Below are 15,752 nucleotides of genomic sequence, written 5' to 3'. Positions count from 1 at the left end.
TTGCACTCGTGTAGAGACATCACTTGCGCTTGTGCACTCTGCGTACATGGCGTGAGACATGAGTGCTAGCGTAACCTAGCCGCGCAAGATACTTGCGTAACTTGCACTCAAGTGTAGAGACATCACTTGCGTTTGTGCACTCTGCGTACATGGCGTGAGACATGAGTGCTAGCGCATCCTAGCCACGCAAGATACTTGCGTAACTTGCACTCAAGTGTAGAGACATCACTTGCGCTTGTGAACTCTGCGTACATGGCGCGATAGACAGGAGTGCCAGCTGAAGCGAGCCGCGCAAGAGGTACATTTGTAGGGGGATTCGGACGTGTGGAGCGCGATTATGTGGCTGCGGAGCTTCGCGTGGTTCTGAAATGAAATGATTTGGGTTAAATGTAGGTATGTTCTAACCATAGAGAAATATAAGTAAAGTAAGTGAAAAACGCGAGTTATTTTGTAGTCGACATCTAGCGTCAAATAGCGGATATTATCAGTACTGCTAGTTGACAATAGATGTCGCGGCAAACAATTTGGCTCGCCGAATTCGACCGCCGCTTATGACCGATATTACCGATAAAATAGGGCGCGGACGCAAGAATACCAATTTGTGACGCTAGTATTTTCGCTTTGGAGCATTTTTTGAACTTAGAGGGCTCAAATATCACCATAAATCATAAATTGGTGATTAAATTGGAGATTGACGCCAATTATTTTCCTGATCAAATCGGTCGATTTGCCCAGCCCGTCTGGACACAGCTTAAAGAAGCGGGGTCATTTTTTTGTAGTTGAATATTGGGACTAGATTTTTTTTTTTAACTTACCGGGAAAGGCTTCCCGCAATGGTCGCAGAGATGCTCGGCGTGTTCCTTCTTATGCACCACCTGCTTGTGGAGATACAGGGACGTGTGGCTTTTGAATACCTGCAAACAATAGGGGGAAGTAAGTAAGTAAGTAATATTTATTTGTGAAACACAGGTTATATACAGATGACAGTGAGTTGATACAGTACTCTGTGATCTACCATATAGGTGTACAAATATTTAGTCTTCTTATATCTAACTTATTATCTAGATAGCTTAGAACTTGTTACATATTTACATCATAGCAAATTAATTGAAACATTCGGTTACATTGGAATTATGTCAAATAAAATAAATTAATAGAAAGGACAATTTTGGTCACGGGCGAAGTTTTTGTCAAATAAAAATTGATTGATGGTATAGTAGGTTCCTTTGATGAGCTCTGTCTTTAATTTGTTTTTAAACTTTTGTATCTCTAATTCTTTAAGGCTTTCAGGTAGTGAATTGTATATTATGGACGCCATGCCTAATATACTTTTCCTTAATAAAGCAGTTTTGCCACTTCTCGTTTGTATTGCATGTCTATATCTAGTATTTCTCACGTTTGGATTCGATCTCAGTGGAAACGGTTCCGGATTAGATTTAACAAAAACTGACAGTTCGTAAATATCTATATATTTACGAACTTGCAAGTGTCAGTATATTTAATTCTTTGAAATAAGGTTTGCATGAATCATCTATTTCTAAGCCACATATGGCGCGAATGCATTTTTTTTGCGCTCTGAATACGAGTAGTTTGTTTGTTGAGTTACCCCAGAATATTATTGCATATCTTAAAATAGATTCGATGTACCCATGATACGCTAGTAAAACAGTATTGCGGTTTGAAGTTTGCGACATTTTCCTAAGAGCAAATACGAAACTGTTTACACGTTTACATAAAGAGTCTGTGTGCGGTTTCCAATCGATATGACAGTCTATTTCTAAACCTAAAAATTTTGTTACTTTTACATCTTCAATATTTGCATTATTATAGTTAATGTTTATATTCATTGCATTTGAAAGAGGTTGATAAAACTGCATTATTTTAGTTTTTGTAGTATTGATCTTTAATCTATTATCTTCAAGCCACTGTGCGACGGATGATAGTGCACTATTGATATCAGATTCATAAATATTAGGATTCGTCATCTCAATTAAGATTACTGCAATGTTCTGCCGCCAGAGTGCAGCACTAGCACCCATCGTAAACCATAGAGTAACTTATACTATGCCTTAAAAAGTTTTTGACAAGTTTTCACAGACAATCAAATATGACATTGATATATCAAGGCGGTTTGTTTACGAAGGGCCTACCGGGAAACGCGAAAATCGAAACTCAGTTATCTGCTTCTTCATCGCTTGAATATGCAAGAGTGATAGAGAGGTTAGATAACAAAATTTCGACTCTCTCGTTTGCCTACCCTTAGATTGTGACGGACTGTGGAAGTGGCGTCCCCTACGCTGAGTTTCGCGTAATATTTCCTATAGGGAACACATGAAACGACATCAAGGTGGTGTGTACATATATTTGGCGCTTTGTCCGTATCGATATTTAATACCTTGACTGTAGAATACAATTAATTTGGTTATGAATTCGGCATTTGTCGGTTTTTGTCGACGAGTTTAGTTTTTTTTTTCATTTAGTTCTACGAACTTTGGAAATGTTGAGTAAATCTATATTTTTGGTTAGGTGCGAGTCGGACTACACATGCTGCTGACTGTACTTAATCGAGTTAATGTGCAATAAAGTTTAAATATAGTGTGTCAAAGGGCTGTCTCATTTCAAACATAGACAGAGAGAATCATACTATCTTTGTCTTACACTAGTACTAGCACCCAAAAAAGGATGATATAGTTTTCCTGGTTCTTACTGACTGACTAATTGGTTTGACCAAACTATTTTTGTATTTTATAATTTTTATTTAGCCACGGACTGGATCCCACAGGATGGATCTCGGGGCAAAGGAAGACCCAAACGGAGATGGCGGGACAACCTTGATGCATTCTGTGCGGAGTGGCGGGAGTGTGCATTGGACAGAGTCAAGTGGCGGGAAGGAGGGGAGGCCTTTGCCCAGCAGTGCGACACACTAATAGGCTAAAAAAAAAAAATGTAATCCTAAAAAAAAATATTTTTGTAATTTTTAGGGTTCCGTACCCACAGAGTAAAAACGGGACCCTATTACTAAGACTCCGCTGTCCGTCCGTCCGTCTGTCACCAGGCTGTATCTCACGAACCGTAATAGCTAGACAGTTGAAATTTTCACATATGATGTATTTCTGTTGCCGCTATAACAACAAATACTAAAAACAGAATAAAATAAAGATTTAAGTGGGGCTCCCATACAACAAACGTGATTTTTGATCGAAGTTAAGCAACGTCGGGCGGGGTCAGTACCTGGCTGGATGGGTGACCGTGTTTTTGCTTGTTTTGCTCTATTTTTTGTTGATGGTGCGGAACCCTCCGTGCGCGAGTCCGACTCGCACTTGGCCGGTTTTTATTTATTGACTGTGTACCTTCTGACACTGAGTGCAGTGGTGAGCGAAGTGCCTCCTGTGGTCCCAGTCGACGTGGTCCTGCAGCCGCGTCTTGTTGGCGAACCGGCGGCCGCACTCGGAGCACGAGTGCGGGAAATCCTGCGAGCAAATATGTTTTTCACCTCAGCAGCTCGAACAAGGGTACTTTGCTACTTAAAAACAGTGAGCAAAATCGCATTTTGCTCACTGAGTGAGACAAAATGAGCAAAATGCGATTTTGCTCACTCAGTGAGCAAAATGCGATTTTGCTCACTGTTTTTAAGTAGCAAAGTACCCTTGTTCGAGCTGCTGAGGTGAAAATTTAATTGTTGGTATATCTTAAGAAAACATGAGTGAATAGAGGAAAGTGATGAAGAAGGAATACATTTTTCGGACTCTCTAATATGTTCTCACTGCTGAGGTGAAAAGTTTTGTAAACTACACGAGATCAAAGTTATTTACATCTCGTGCGCTTTTGAGTCCCTTACTACGCTCAAGATTCTAAATTAGATTCACTCGCTACGCTCGTAAATCTACTATAGAATCTTTCGCTTGCACGGGACTCAAAATAAGCACTCGAAGAAATATCAAACTTTGATCTCTTGTTGTACAAATAACTATTTTTTATTTTTATAAATGGGCTTACTCATGGCCACAGACTAGCCGAGGCGAAGACGTGGCCTACGACGGAGCGAGCCTGCCCAGAAGGTGCCTGTTCACCCTTAAGGTTTCCCAATTAAGGTCAGGTGGAAGAAACTGTATGAGGAAAAAAAAGGGACCCTATTACTACTGTCACCAGGCTGTATCTCATGAACCGTGATTGAAACCTGAAATTTTCAAAGATTTCTCTTGCCGCTATAACAACAAATACTTTTTTTTAATTAATTGGGGCATTATCTATGAAAAGGGACCTTATTGTCGATGGCGCTTACGCCGCACAGCGGCGCGCGGCATTCTAGGTATTTATATCGGAGCATCGTTGATAATGGCGTAAGCGCCATCGACAATAAGGTCCCTTTTCATAGATAACGTCACAATTTTTCCCCAAATAATACACTACAACACAATGAATCATCAATGAACAGGTACCTATTAACTCACATTTATAGACGGGTCTATCGCGAAATTTATTCAATTACCTTTATTTACCGACGTTTCGACACAGGTTTCACTGGTCGTGGTCGCGGCTAACTGATGCCCCAGCAAAATGCATATCAGGTATTTCATCGGGTAGCTGCACAAATCTCTGTTTTGACATTTTGCTGGGGCATCAGTTAGCCACGACCACGACCAGTGAAACCTGTGTCGAAACGTCGGTAAATAAAGGTAATTGAACGCGATAGACCCGTCTATAAATGTGAGTTAATATGTGTTCAAAACGCGAAGGTTTTAAATATTATTTATTTATTTATTTTTATTTTATTTACATGGAGAACCAACAGCTATGCTAATAACAACATCAATAGTGACACAGAGCCAATTATAGGATCTCACATATAGCAACATATTAATATTTAACATTAAGTTATATAGCACGCACAATGTTACATGGGCACATGCAATAATATGTTGGCAACATTATGTATTAAATACTAAAACTAATTACTTAAGTTGGATCAAGTTTCACAATCAATAATTCAATGACTACCTAACAATTTATACTTATAGATACGAGTAGCAAACAGCAACTGCAGTTACTATGACCAATTAAACAACTTATAGTGAGTATGTTGGACTTAAAAACTAGCACTTGGATAATATATTATCTACAGTGTGGAAAGATAAGTCGGGCCCTGGAGGGAAACTACCTTAAATCCTTAAGCTGGCTCATTTTACTTAATGGAGACATTCCTTTATTTTTAAAAAGAAACAAAACTGCATTCAAAGTATTTTTCTTTTTTTCTTCAATTTGGCTTGTCTAAAAATATCTTGAGTACAGTATTACATTTTATGGATATTTTGTACGACAGACGAGTTTAAGACCTAATGTTTCTTGGAGAAATGTTATCATTAACATTAACTGTATCGACTAGTGGAATAAAATTGCGCGTTTTTATTTTTTGGAATTTTTAGTCGGTTCGAGTCCCGGGCGAGGCAAGCGAGATTTTTCGAAAATCTTTGAATGCAGTTTTGTTTCTTTTTAAAAATAAAGGAATGTCTCCTTTAAGTATAATGAGCCAGCTTAAGGATTTAAGGTAGTTTCCCTCCAGGGCCCGACTTATCTTTCCACACTGTATATAAACTACTAATTATATTGAACAGGTACCTGTTCGGACACGTGCGCTCTAGACAACCGCATGTGTTGCTTGTATGTGGCTACCGACGAGAACGTGCGGTTGCACGGCGTGCACACCAGCTCGCCATTTGCCCTGCCAATACAATATAAACACAAATAAGCAAATTATAGCCTGACCAGTAATATATGATAATAGGGATGATGACACATGTTGAATTTTATAACAAAATCTAGTAAAATAGATAGCAAACGAGCAATTTATCATAATGATGTAGATATTAAAATAATATATTGAAAAATTACAAAATTACAAGACCTGAAAGTTTCAAAATTTAAGTTTTTTTTTAACTTCCAAAAACGATAAAAGTAAGGGTACCATTCGATTCCTTACATTTCATCCAAAAAAATATTGTATTGCAACTATATACATAAACGCAATATTTCACCGACAAAAACGCAATTTTCTTGTTTTGTCCATACTACAAGATAGGCGATGACGTCACGGCCTCTGGCCGTTTTGTATAGGGCGTTTCGCGAGTGAAGTGCGACTGTCGGATTTTGACTACAATTTCTGACTTTTGTGTTACTTTAATGCAATGGGTCCCATATAGACATTTGATCCTAAAAACAAACCCGATCGATTGATACCATAAAAAAAAATTAGTCATGTAGCCTATTGTCAAGAGGGCGCTGTTATTCTCATGTATAGGGTGACAGTGACAATTCAGTGTAGTATGAAAAAATTAGTTCCAGTGAAATTCCACTACATGGCGCACCCTCAATAGATCCTGGTTCACCTATAAAAGTCATTTATTCATGTAGGCCTAGCAACAAGCACTTATGAATAGTAATTAGGTGTTACATCACTACATAGTATAAAACAAAGTCGCTTCCCGCTGTCTGTATGTATGCTTAGATCTTTAAAACTACGCAACGGATTTAGATGCGGTTTTTTTTTAATAGATAGTGTGATTCAAGAGGAAGGTTTATGTATAATTTGATAACCCGTGCGAAGCCGGGGCGGGTCGCTAGTAATATATATTATCTTAAGCTAATTATCAGAGCAACTTATTGATGTTAATATTATTCCATAATAATATTGGATTATTATACAGATCAAATTTAAAATAGAAATTTAAAATGAATTTTCGTCATTTTATTGTAGGTATCTGTCAGTCATTCTACTCACCATATTCGTCAATGTATTCAACATTTTAGTTATAAACTCAAAATGGTTGTCATATAATTGTAAATTTCCATCATTCTACTCAAAATTTTCGTCATTGCACTCAACGTTTTAGTCATCAACTCAAAATTTTCATCATTCAACTGTATATTTCCGTCATTGAACTCAATATTTTTGCCATTAACTCAACATTCTCGTCATTTTTGTCATCATTTACGTCATATTTCCCAATAATTTCGTCATTTACCTCTCTTAATTTTAAAAATCTCGTGATTTCACCGGTAAACTAAATTAGTGTGACGACTAACCTGGCCGTATGGCTCTGCAGGTGCCGCAGCAGGTTCCCTCGCCACTGGAAGCGTGCGCCGCAGTGCGCGCACGGGTACGTCTGCCGCGCCGCCGTCACCGAGCATTTGATTTGTTCTATTTGCACTCGCTGCTTCTCTGGGGTAGTCGAGTCTTCTCGTAGTGTTTATTAGCTTCTTGTCATTCAATCAACATTTTCGTCATTTTAGTCAACTTTTTAGTCATAAACTCAATATTTTCGTCACTATACTCAACCTTTTAGTCATCAACTCAAAATTTTCATCATTCAACTGTATATTTCCGTCATTGAACTCAATATTTTTGCCACCAACTCAACATTCCCGTCATTTTTGTCAACATTTACGTCATATTTCCCAATAATTTCGTCATTTACCTCTCTTAATTTTAAAAAATCTCCTAATTTCACCGGTAAACTAACTTAGTTTGACAACTAACCTGGCCGTATGGCTCTGCAGATGCCGCAGCAGGTTCCCTCGCCACTGGAAGCGTGCGCCGCAGTGGGCGCACGGGTACGTCTGCCGCGCCGCCGTCACCGAACATTTGATTTGTTCTATTTGCGCTCTCTGCTTCTCTGGAGACGTTGAATCTTCTGGGAGAGTGTCTTCTAGCTTTCTATGGAGATGGATAAGATTATGAACATTAGAGGCGTTTAACTCATTTTTTAGGGTTCCGTACGTCAAAAGGAAAAAACGGAACACTTATAGGATCACTCGTGCGTCTGTCTGCCTGTCTGTCAGACCATTAATTCCCCCCCGTTTATCTCCGGAACTACTGGGACAATTAAAAAAACACAAAATAGTTCTTTACCTATAGATGACAGCAAAACCTATTAGAAATGTGCAGTCAAGCATGAGTCGGACTTAACGTACGTAACGTACTTGGAACGCGAGTCTGACTTGCACTTGACCGGTTTTTTTTTTAATGGCTCAACAAGTCCGTGGCTGTACCAAAACTCCTTTGACGATACGTACAGTCAGCAGCAGAAGTTGCTAAGCGGGCGAGGCGTTCATAATTAATTAATTATCTTGACAAGCTCTTATTCTCTTAACAATAAAGTCGCGTCAAGATTATTTTGAACACCTCGCCCGCTTAGCAACTTCTGCTGCTGACTGTACCTGAGTTTCAACTGTATCTGGTGTTTGGAGCTGGTCTTCACGTGCTTCTGAAGGTTGGCCGTCGTGGTGAAAGACATTCTGGAACAAGTTTAATACCTTTAAACGAGCAATTCATTTATTTACATGTCCGTACATGTTTTGTGATCGTCGCGAATAAAAATCTTTATCAATTCTTGTAGGTATATTTATATATTTCGGCGAACTCGGAAACGGCTGTAACGACTTAGATGAAATTTTGCTATATGGTGGTTTTCGGGGGCGAAAAATCGATCTAGCTAGGTCTTATCAATAGAGTCGCGCCAAGATTATTTTAAGCACCTCGCCCGCTTAGCAACTAATGCTGCTGACTGTACGGCCGCCGCTTCTGGACGGTCTCTAAAGGTGGGTCCACACGTCACAGACTTTAGTCTGCGCAGCGTGTCTGTACAGACTTAAGTCGGTGCAAATGGGACGTGTGGACGTGAAGTCTCAAGTCTGTAACGACATCTGTGTATTTTTGTATCTGGCATCACTGGCATCAAAAAGTCGGCGCAGACCGCAGACATGCGTGTTTGCGCCGACTACTGCACTGTGTGGACGCATGTTCAGACTTGTTTGGGTCAACTTACGACAACTTAATTCACAGTTTGTTTTGTTTTTATTATAAAAATGAACGATTTATGAACGAATTCTTAGTTGAATTTATAGATCTATACAAGTCCCTTCCAGCTGTATGGAAAATTAAGTCCAAAGAGTACAGTAATAGGGATATGAAGATGTCCGCACACCACGAGGTTACAGGAACAACTAACATGTCTGTATCGTGTCATAGAGGAAAAAATACATAGAGTGCTCACTCCATACATCAGTTTTAGTATCAAAAAGACTATTAGCATCTAGCATCGAGTAGCGGAACTATCAGTACTGCTACTTGACAATAGATGTCGCCACCGACCGGAAAGTCTTATGTTGTTGAGATAAGACTTTCCGGTCGGTGCTACATCTATTGTCAAGTAGCAGTACTGATAGTTCCGCTACTCGATGCTAGATGTAGATACTGAAATTAATAGTCTGAACTGATGTATGGAGTGAGCACTCTATGTATTTTTTTCTCTATAATAATAATAATAATATATTTTTATTCAAGCAACATGGCTCATAAGGCAGTGAAACATAAAAATTAAATTAAAATTACAATTAAAATTAAAATACAAATTAAACTACGAAATTGCTTAGACACTAGTGCATGCAATATAATAATAAATTCACTATAACTATAACTACAATTTGTTTATTTATTACTGCGTGCGTGTATCAGGCAGCAGTTATTCAAATACAGGCAATCAATCCTGATGAAGCACAAGGGATGTAGCTCGTTTGCGCATGGTGGTGTAGAAGCAGTCTACTCGCGCCTCCGCGAACATCCCCGATGCACTACAGAATTTGGGCAGCCCCATCAGCACTCTGAAAGCGTTGTTATATTGAACACGCAGCGCGCTGTACCGTTTATGAGTATAATCAGCCCACAGGTTGCTTGTGTAGAAGGTCGTACAGTAAGCCCTAAAAAGGGTGACTTTTACATCTTTGGAGCAATGAGCAAACCTGCGAGCTATCATATTAGCTCTAACGGACAACGCTCTGCGTTCGCGTTCGATATCTACGTCATCTTTAAGGTCAGAGGTTACCATGTGTCCCAAATATTTAAATTTATCCACTATTCGTAGCGGATGACTATTTAGTTTGACACTTGGAAACTTGGGTGTAGCCTTACCTCTGGCCCTAAATACAACGCATTCGCTTTTGTTTACATTATACAGCAAACCATGGCTAGAAGCGTATTTCTCACATATCGAAATGAGCTTAGCCAATCCGCAGGCCGAGGCACTCTGTAACACCATATCGTCGGCGTAGCTCAGATTATTTACGCAAACTCCATCAATATGGCAGCCGATACGGGTGTTACTGAGCTCCTCTACCAGTGCGTTAATATAAAGATTGAATAGCCTTGGTGAGGTTAACCCACCTTGGCGTACACCACATTCCAGGCCATATGGCTGAGAAAAGGAGTCCGACCATCTGACGACATTAACCTGGTTGTGGTACCAGAATTTAAAAATTCCACTAATGTCAGCTGGCAAGTTAATGTCGTCAAGCTTCTGCCACAAGATGTTGTAGTGCACGAGGTCGAATGCCTTGGAAAGGTCTAAGAAACAGGCATAGACAGCTGTCCGGCGGTCTGTGTAGTACCTAACGGTCTGTTTCAATGCCAAGATAGCGGATTCAGTTGACAGGCCTGGTTTGAATCCAAACTGATTATCGTGAATTTTCAAACATCTGTCTAGTTGGCAATTGAGCAGACCGTCCAGCACCTTGGCTATTATGGTGGCAAGCGAAATTGGCCTGTAGTTACACCTATCGCTCACGTCACCTGTTTTGTTTTTTATTATAGGAACCACCACAGTTTTCATCATGTCAGCCGGCAAGTAGGTGTGTCCTATACAAAACGAGTAAAATCGATCGATCTATGATCGTGTGGACGATGTGAGTCGCACATACTTTTGTCCGTGCAACAATCTGCGCAGCGCAAGTCTGCACCGTCTGGACCCAGCTTAAGGATATTTGTTATAAATGATAAATAAATAAATAATAAATAAAATGTTTTATTGCAGGCATTAAAAAAACCCATACACTTCTTAAAATAGGGTCTATAGGGTCAAAGAGAATTAAGAAGACATAGAATGCTCACTCCATACATCAGTTTTGTTACCAAAACGACTATTATTTTCGTAGTCGACATCTAGCATCGAATAGCGGAACTATCAGTACCGCTACTTGATACTAGATGTCTAGTGAGTCGAAAATCGAAAATTGTATTCACCAACAATTTACAACTAATATTGAAGCAGGAGGAGTTGAAAATAGAGTTCCGGTTAATCCGGTTATAATATTAGCTGAAAATTGTTGAGCATTAGACTTTCCGGTCGGTGCAACATCTATTGTCAAGTAGCAGTACTGATAATGTCCGTTACTTGACGCTAGATGTCGACTACGAAACGCGTTTTGGTAAGAAAACTGATGTATGTAGTTACCACTCTTTCTTTATTTATATTTCTCTATGTTTGCTACATGATGGTGACATACTTGTAGCTATGTTATACAGGATGACTTACTTGCAGGGCTCGCAATAAGGCCGCCGCTTCTGTCCAGCCTCTATGGATATTTGTTATACAGGATGACATACTTGTAGCTATGTTATACAGGGTGCCTTACTTGCAGGGCTCGCAATAAGGCCGCCGCTTTTGTCCAGCCTCTATGCGATGCGTCTCCAAATGTTTCCTTAACGACGTTTTCCATTTGAACGTTTTCGCACACAGCTCGCACGGGAACGTGTCTTCAGATTTTACACTGAAACCAACTTCTATATGTGGCTTTCCACTCCAAAAGGGTCCTTATACTTCAAGTACAATAAAGACACTTCGCTACTGGGGGCCGATTTTTGAAATTGGATCGCTCGATTTCGTGTATTTCGTTCAGTAATATCTCCACTACTAGGCATGTAAATTCTACTAAATAGAATTGAAAACGAGTGGTCAACACCACTAGATTCCCAATTTCTATCGGTCGTATTTCAAAAATCAGCATTTTGCCGTTTTCCACCGATTTTCGAGTGACGAAATCGAGCGATCGAAATTCAAAAATCGGCCCCCTGGTGACATGTTCCAAAATAATGGATTTTTTTGACATATGTGACGTTATCAACCAAAAGGTGCCACATTGTCGGTTGTCGATAAGGTTGATTTCAAATTGAAGCTATATGGAAATAGCGCCTTATTGACAACCGACAATAAGCACCCTTTTGGTTGAGAATGGCACATATAGCATGGGGGGTTTTTAATTATTTTTATTTAATAGTTATTACAGATGTAGTGCTAAATCTCAGTACTTTTTGTACCGAGGCTAACTGAAATAGCAAGACACGTTCGTACGTTCCCGTGGAAATACGATGGAAAACAATTATGCACTACATCTGTATAGGTGAACCAGGATCTATTGAGGGTGCGCCATGTTGCGGAATTTCACTGGAACTAATTTTTTCATACTACACTGAATTGTCACCCTATACATGAGAATAACAGCGCCCTCATGACAATTATCATATATTACTGGTCAGGCTATACTTATTAATCACAATACAAGCACTGAACTTACCCGTTTGTATTAGTGATTGAAGTATCCTCAACCTGAGCGTTCTCTGGACTTGGTTCAATTCTGTAAAATAAGAATAGATAATGAGCTTATTATATTCCAGTAAAGTGTTGTATAATGACTCCATTATAGTTCAGTCAGGAATCTTTATAGATTGACGAAATCTTAATCTAGAGTTAGACCAAGAAAAGTCTGCAGCGATTTTGATAGCCCACGCAGTGCAAGTGTTATTTACACGTCATAAATTCATAGAAGTTTGACGTTTAAAATGATACTTGCACTGCGTGGGTTATCAAAATCGATGCAGACTTTTCTCGGTCTGACTCTATTAAAAATATGCAGGACTAATCTTGATAACTTAATACTAATATTGTCTTCGGTTACCGCGATAGTTACTCATGACATAAAACTATTAAAACGGATTATATCGCGTATATTGAATTTATACTACATCCCGACGTTTCGAACCCTTTACAGCGTTCGTGGTCAACAAGTGACTGTGGAAAAACTACACTGTGCAAATCTGCACGCTTACAAAATAATGAACCATCATCACTACATAGTATAAAACAAGGTCGCTTCCCGCCGTCTGTCTGTCTGTCTGTCTGTATGCTTAGATCTTTAAAACTACGCAACAGATTTTGATGCGGTTTTTTTTAATAGATAGAGTGATTCAAGAGGAAGGTTTATATATAATTTGTTACCCCGTGCGAAGCCGGGGCGGGTCGCTAGTAAACAATAAATAATACTAACCCATGAGTGGTAGTATAGTAGTTTATACAACCATGACATAATAGTTTTTCCAATGATGATTGAGTAAACTCAGTTCACTGCTGTGTTAAATCATTTTTTTTAACAAGCAGATACGTCTGCGAGCGATATTCCAAATTTTATATTAAAGGAAAAAATGGAAAAAGTTGCGCTTCCGGCAGGACTTGAACCCGCATCCTCCGCAATCCGTGCGTTGCTCTTAACCAATTGAGCTAAGCCTACCACTGATGTGTCATGTGTGTGTGTGATGTGTGTGTGTGTGTGTGTGTGTGTGTGTGTCAGGATGTTGCGGATGCCGATTTTTTGACATCCGCGGATGCGGATGCGGATGCGGATGCAGATTTTTAAAGGCTCACATCCGCGGATGCGGATGCGGATGCGGATGTCAAGATAGGTACATAAAAAACTTTTTAACAAATTTTTATTTCAAAAAACCGGCCAAGTGCGAGTCGGACTCGCGTTCCAAGGGTTCCGTACATTAAGTCCCACTCACGCTTGACTGCTAATTTCTAATAGGTTTTTTTGGCTAATGACTAAATTACCTAGCAGTCTAGCACTTATGCCGATGCTAAGACGTTCCTGTACCGAACTGTTCCTTGTTCCACATCCGCATCCGCATTAAATCCGCATCGATTTTATGCGGATGCGGATGCGGATGTTGAAAATAATGCGGAAGTTCCGCGGTTACGGATGCGGATATTGGCAACATTCCTGATGGTGTGTGTGTACCACTGGGTCACTGATGTGTTGTTTGAATTCATTATAGTTCAGTAAAGTATTGTATAATGCTACACTGACCCGTGAGTGTTGTTGTAGTGTTTCTGCGCGGCCCGCTTGCTGCGCATGCGCGCCTGGCACACGCAACACTCGTAGCGCCGCCTGTGTTTGTTCGCGTGGTAGTTGTAAGAGATCTCGGATACGAACGAACAGGTGCATATTGGACATATGTGGTGAGCGGCGTTCTGTGGACAATAAATTTAAGCTGTTTTAAATCTACCAGAAATAAGTTTTTGGCAAAAATTTCATTTTTGGTTCAAGCTTTTAGCGCTGTACTTTTCTTTCCACAGACAAGTAATATTCATCGAGAGAATTATGAAAACCCCAAACACAAATAGGTTGCGTTGTTTTATCACAGAGTTCCTATTACCACCTCCTGTCTCCATCATCAGATCAGCTCCATAATATGGCATTGTCACCCGACTTACACACGTATACAAAATTTCAGCTTCATCGGAAACCGGGAAGTGGGTCAAATTTAACTTGGAAGATTTGACCCGTACAAACATACATAGTTACCTAGATAGGTAGATACAATGCAATTAACGTAACGTTTGTATGTAACGTTTTATTTTTACTCACCAGCTCATGTTTCACAGCCTCATGCTCTTTCATCATCTCCGAATTAGGAAAGGCAACTATACACCTCTCGCACCGAAACATGGCGTGCACATACTCAAAGCTCAACTCCATCTCCCGTCTCTCTCCCTCTATATCCGTCTCTGTCAGCTCTATCTCTCTAAACAATTCAGGCTCTTTCCTCTTCTTTTTAACCTTCTTCTTCTTCTGTACGTAGTTTATAAGTAAGTCATCGTTGTCTGAATGCGATTCGATTTCGGACTTGATTTGATCCGTTTCGAGTTTGATATCATCTTGAGGCGTGTCTGTTTCATTTATTGGTAACGGTATGTCTGTCTCTGGTTCAGGAGTGATTTCAGGAAGATTTATGTTATTAAGTTTGTGAATGGTTAATTTTGGGTTCGGGTATGGAAATTTCATGTCAAGTTTCTGAAAAATAAATTTCATAAGTACAAAAAAAAAATTCCTGTTTAAACCAAACAAGGGCCCCTAGGCCCTTGGTATGACACTTGGAATTTAGGGCCCCCTTCTCCATCCGGCCCTGATCGCTGTGTTAGCATAAAGCGCGGTTTTAACGACATTTTATCCACCTTTAGATAGAAGATTTTTTTTATGTACCTGCACATTATATGTCCGCAACATATTAAAGTTATGTGAAACTTGCTGTTTAAACTTCGTGAAGCGCCGCAGCAGCGCCTCGCACTCCCAACACAACCATTTTGGAACATTCTCCTCTGGTTTATGTACCTGAAATAAATCATACTTACTTAATACTATGCAGACTGAATTTAGTGATAATATCTTGAATTACATTAAATATGTTGCTTTAAAGAGTCCGGTTGTGTAGGTGGAAATACGTAAGGGCATTTTGTGATTAAATAGATGATGATTTTACCTGAATTTCTCGTAAAATTTGCAATAAACACTGCTTAGTCCAAAAGTCTTCAAGTGCTAACATTTTTCGATCCGCACTGAGGCAGCCGCAGCAGAAATTACGGTCTTGAGCAGCCATTATTATAAATTAAAAACTCATTGAATTATAACATAAGTTTTAGTTAGTAAATGTATATAAATAAATAAACAAATCGACAAATGGAAGCATCATTTCATTTTGCAACAGATGCATACAATACAAGTGTCAATTCAGTGCGTTTGGTTTACATGTTAAAAACGGCTTGGAGCAAATGTTATCCCCATGTTTATCATTTCTTTGATGAAATTAAATA

The 15,752-nt window shown here is 39.4% G+C and overlaps 1 protein-coding gene across 1 annotated transcript; it reads right to left on the bottom strand.

Annotated features, from left to right (window-relative positions):
* On the bottom strand, window positions 1–15,625 carry LOC134660273 (zinc finger protein 91-like). The gene is made up of 12 exons (XM_063516017.1): window positions 15,422–15,625; window positions 15,145–15,273; window positions 14,530–14,955; window positions 13,969–14,132; window positions 12,403–12,462; window positions 11,464–11,598; window positions 8,215–8,292; window positions 7,535–7,711; window positions 5,617–5,719; window positions 3,351–3,470; window positions 816–914; window positions 1–363 (listed from the first exon to the last, which is right to left on the bottom strand). Exons 1-12 carry the CDS (start codon window positions 15,536–15,538, stop codon window positions 226–228), a joined length of 1,746 nt encoding a protein of 581 aa, XP_063372087.1. The 5' UTR covers window positions 15,539–15,625; the 3' UTR covers window positions 1–225.
* Window positions 15,626–15,752: the final 127 nt, after the last annotated feature.

The sequence above is a fragment of the Cydia amplana genome, chromosome 26, assembly GCF_948474715.1.
Source record: "Cydia amplana chromosome 26, ilCydAmpl1.1, whole genome shotgun sequence".
In the NCBI taxonomy this organism is placed as follows: domain Eukaryota; kingdom Metazoa; phylum Arthropoda; class Insecta; order Lepidoptera; family Tortricidae; genus Cydia; species Cydia amplana.
Note: the sequence above shows the minus strand (reverse complement) of the source record. Positions and strands in the feature narration are given on the sequence as shown.